The sequence below is a fragment of the Lactuca sativa genome, chromosome 4, assembly GCF_002870075.4.
Source record: "Lactuca sativa cultivar Salinas chromosome 4, Lsat_Salinas_v11, whole genome shotgun sequence".
Taxonomy (NCBI): domain Eukaryota; kingdom Viridiplantae; phylum Streptophyta; class Magnoliopsida; order Asterales; family Asteraceae; genus Lactuca; species Lactuca sativa.
Genome location: NC_056626.2, coordinates 180,876,229 through 180,879,081, shown reverse-complemented (window position 1 = coordinate 180,879,081; position 2,853 = coordinate 180,876,229). Strand labels below are relative to the sequence as shown.

General features: G+C 33.3%; 1 protein-coding gene across 1 annotated transcript; it reads right to left on the bottom strand.

The window, feature by feature from the left end:
* Positions 1 to 253: 253 nt before the first annotated feature.
* LOC111907904 (T-complex protein 1 subunit theta-like) lies at positions 254 to 2,371 on the bottom strand. The gene is made up of 3 exons (XM_042901879.1): positions 1,293 to 2,371; positions 749 to 882; positions 254 to 335 (listed from the first exon to the last, which is right to left on the bottom strand). The coding sequence occupies exons 1-3, from the start codon at positions 1,413 to 1,415 to the stop codon at positions 317 to 319; spliced, it is 276 nt and encodes a 91-aa protein (XP_042757813.1). The 5' UTR covers positions 1,416 to 2,371; the 3' UTR covers positions 254 to 316.
* Between the last annotated feature and the right edge of the window lie 482 nt (positions 2,372 to 2,853).

Here is a 2,853-nt window from a genome sequence, read left to right as displayed (position 1 = left end):
AATGTGGAGACATACTTACATGCTCCTTCATCCAAATCTATACCAACTTTAACATTTCCATTGGCATGATCCGCATATAGAGTAGATATGATCTCCATTGCATTAAGCCCAACATTCTCAGCTAATCTTTTTTTGTATCATTTCAAAGATCTCTACAAATTTTCCAATTGCATACTGATCTAATCTACATCATATCAATCATCAATCAAAAAACAAATTTAGTAAAACAAAAACTAATCATTCAGATTACCCACCCTGTCTCCGAGAAAGAAAACTCCTTCAGTTTTCTTGCTAATTCAGTTTCAGTGGCACAATTCTACTGTCCTTGCATAAGCCTAAAAAATACAAGGAATAAAAATATAATTTATCCAAACAGTAATGGAGTCAACATATCCAAAATCATCAAGATTCACAACACCAAGCTTGAACTGCAATTATATAAATTATTAGCAATTATATATATATATATATATATATATATATATATATATATATATATATATATATATATATATATATATATATATATATATATATATATTTAAAGTTCAAACAAACACTAAAACATGATGCTTACAAGAGCAATAGCACCAGTTGTGCGACAAAAGCGGCGAAGCTCAAATTTAGAGCCCATTTTTAAGACCATGATTATGTAAATGAATGAATCACACATATTAAATAATAATAATATACAAAAAAATTGAATATATAAAAATATAAATTATAAAATGCAGTTGATAGTTCATACTTGTAACGTTCACGGAAGTGCAGATCCATCTCTCTTACAGCTGCTCCATTAATAGTAACCTTTGCAACCGAGTCTGCAACTGCTTTGATCAGCTCTTCAGCCTTTGCTTCTTTAGTTTTTGCATAATTTTCAAGCTGATGTAAACGAAAATATGCTTTCTTATTATACTAAACGTCTACATATTCTTCCTAAACAATACAACAAAGGATATTAAAACTTCCCACACTTTGATGCATTAGATCAATTTCACACTAACAATCAAGTATTTGAATGTCATTCTTAATTATAAATGATCTCATCTACCCCAACATGTGTAGAAGAAGGAAATCAACTTTTTTTCCCCTGAATGTTGTGTCTTTATTACATAATGAAAACATGACTTGATATATTAAGCAATATATAGAGGAGTGTTTGCTTTTGACAACTTGATAGAAAAAGTCTTTCCACATTAATAACCAAACTTTTATATTATTTTTTCAAGCATGCCATTATTTTATCAAATACTTTTTTTGACATCACACTTAATCCAGATAGCACTTAATACCTGTTCAGCACTGTGAATGAGGACAGTTCCTTTGGTCTCGGTTGCAGTTGTATCAACACCACCAGCTATCATAACCACCTGACAAAACCAACAAACAATTTCACAATCCACGGTGTTTAGCATTATGTATTTTGGTAAAATACATCTTCAAAATACAATTCTCCCCATTCCTATATTTCTCACAAAATGATAAAATTCAAACAGCTTAATCTATTCAGCCTTCTTAGCTTTCTTTGGAGATTTAGCAGCTTTAGAAGGACTTGATGGCTCCTTAGTAGTAGTCTTCTTTGGCAACAAAATAGGATTGATATTTGGAAGAACACCACCATGAGCAATCGTAACTCCACTCAGTTATTCCCCAAGCTCCTCATCTTTTCTAATGGCCAACAGAAGATGCCTTGGAATGATTCTGGTTTTCTTGTTGTCTCTAGCCGCATTTCCAGCTAACTCTAGCACTTGTAGTAAACAACAATCAAGCATATTATAAAAATAATCCATGAATTATAATCTATATCAAACAAATAAAGCTTCATAAATCAGATCTAAGCTCCATTTTCTTTGTTAAATTCATAATCAAGCAAGTTAACATCAATTTACAATATCCCTAACGCAAATATGTTGCTATTTGTCGAAGACTGGTTCCGAAATCAAAAAACCGGAAAAAACCAGAACCGGTAGAACCGTCAGGCTTGTTCGGTTCTTGATTTTCGCCGAAGTCGGTTCTTGGTTCGAGTCCGGGTCGGGCCGGTTCGGTCCTTTTGTTCATGCCTAGTAGAAAAGTTCATGATGATTAAAAAAAGAAAATTCAAGAAGAAGCACTCATCTATGCCTTGTCTATTTTCTTTATACTTCCTACAGTATCACCCTTTAAGACCATTCCTTTAACTGTTGTGCAGTTATGTAGACCTCCCCCTACAAGTTTTGCAGCTCTCACATTGTCAACATTGAAATTCACAGGGTTCTTTGGGCAAACTTGTATGTAGGGCATGTGTTGAATTGTCTCTACCATGCGAAGGGAAGCTGCAGCAGCAGCAGCAGCATTGTCTACCATTGACATCAAATGTGTAGCACCTCCACCTCCACCTACATACTAGAAGGAGTTAGGGGCATTTTGGGCATTTAATATTACTAGTTTGTTATGTTATATAGTTAGGGGTGTTTTTGTCATTTCATAACAAATTGCTCATTGAAGAAGCTGGAGAAAAACACACTGTACTTGGTACCAAAGAACATAATGTAAGCAGTACATAATACACAACAAACAATGAACTCCAACTGGCGTATGTGATGAATAAAAGGTGTGATGACTCAATGGACTAAAACTAACAACAGTAATACCCCAAAAAAGTTTACCTTACCTTAGCATACAATCACCATCATCTCAATTAAATGACAAAACCAAAATACTAATAACAAATAAACCGGTTCATGTTTCAGCTAAGATGGATGATAGTATATGTCTAACATGTCTGACCATTGAAAAATGAGAGGCATACATATGGACTTTTATTGTATATCTAAACAAATTAAAACATACAAGTCAAAATTGTCTTTGTTGAGA

Bases quoted from the DNA above. Each gene is read 5' to 3' on its own strand.
- LOC111907904 (XM_042901879.1), bottom strand. From the start codon at position 1,415: ATGCTAAACACCGTGGATTGTGAAATTGTTTGTTGGTTTTGTCAGGTG. The intron at 883-1,292 runs GTATTAAGTGCT...CGTTTACATCAG, and splicing joins TCATTCACAGTGCTGAACAG to CTTGAAAATTATGCAAAAAC.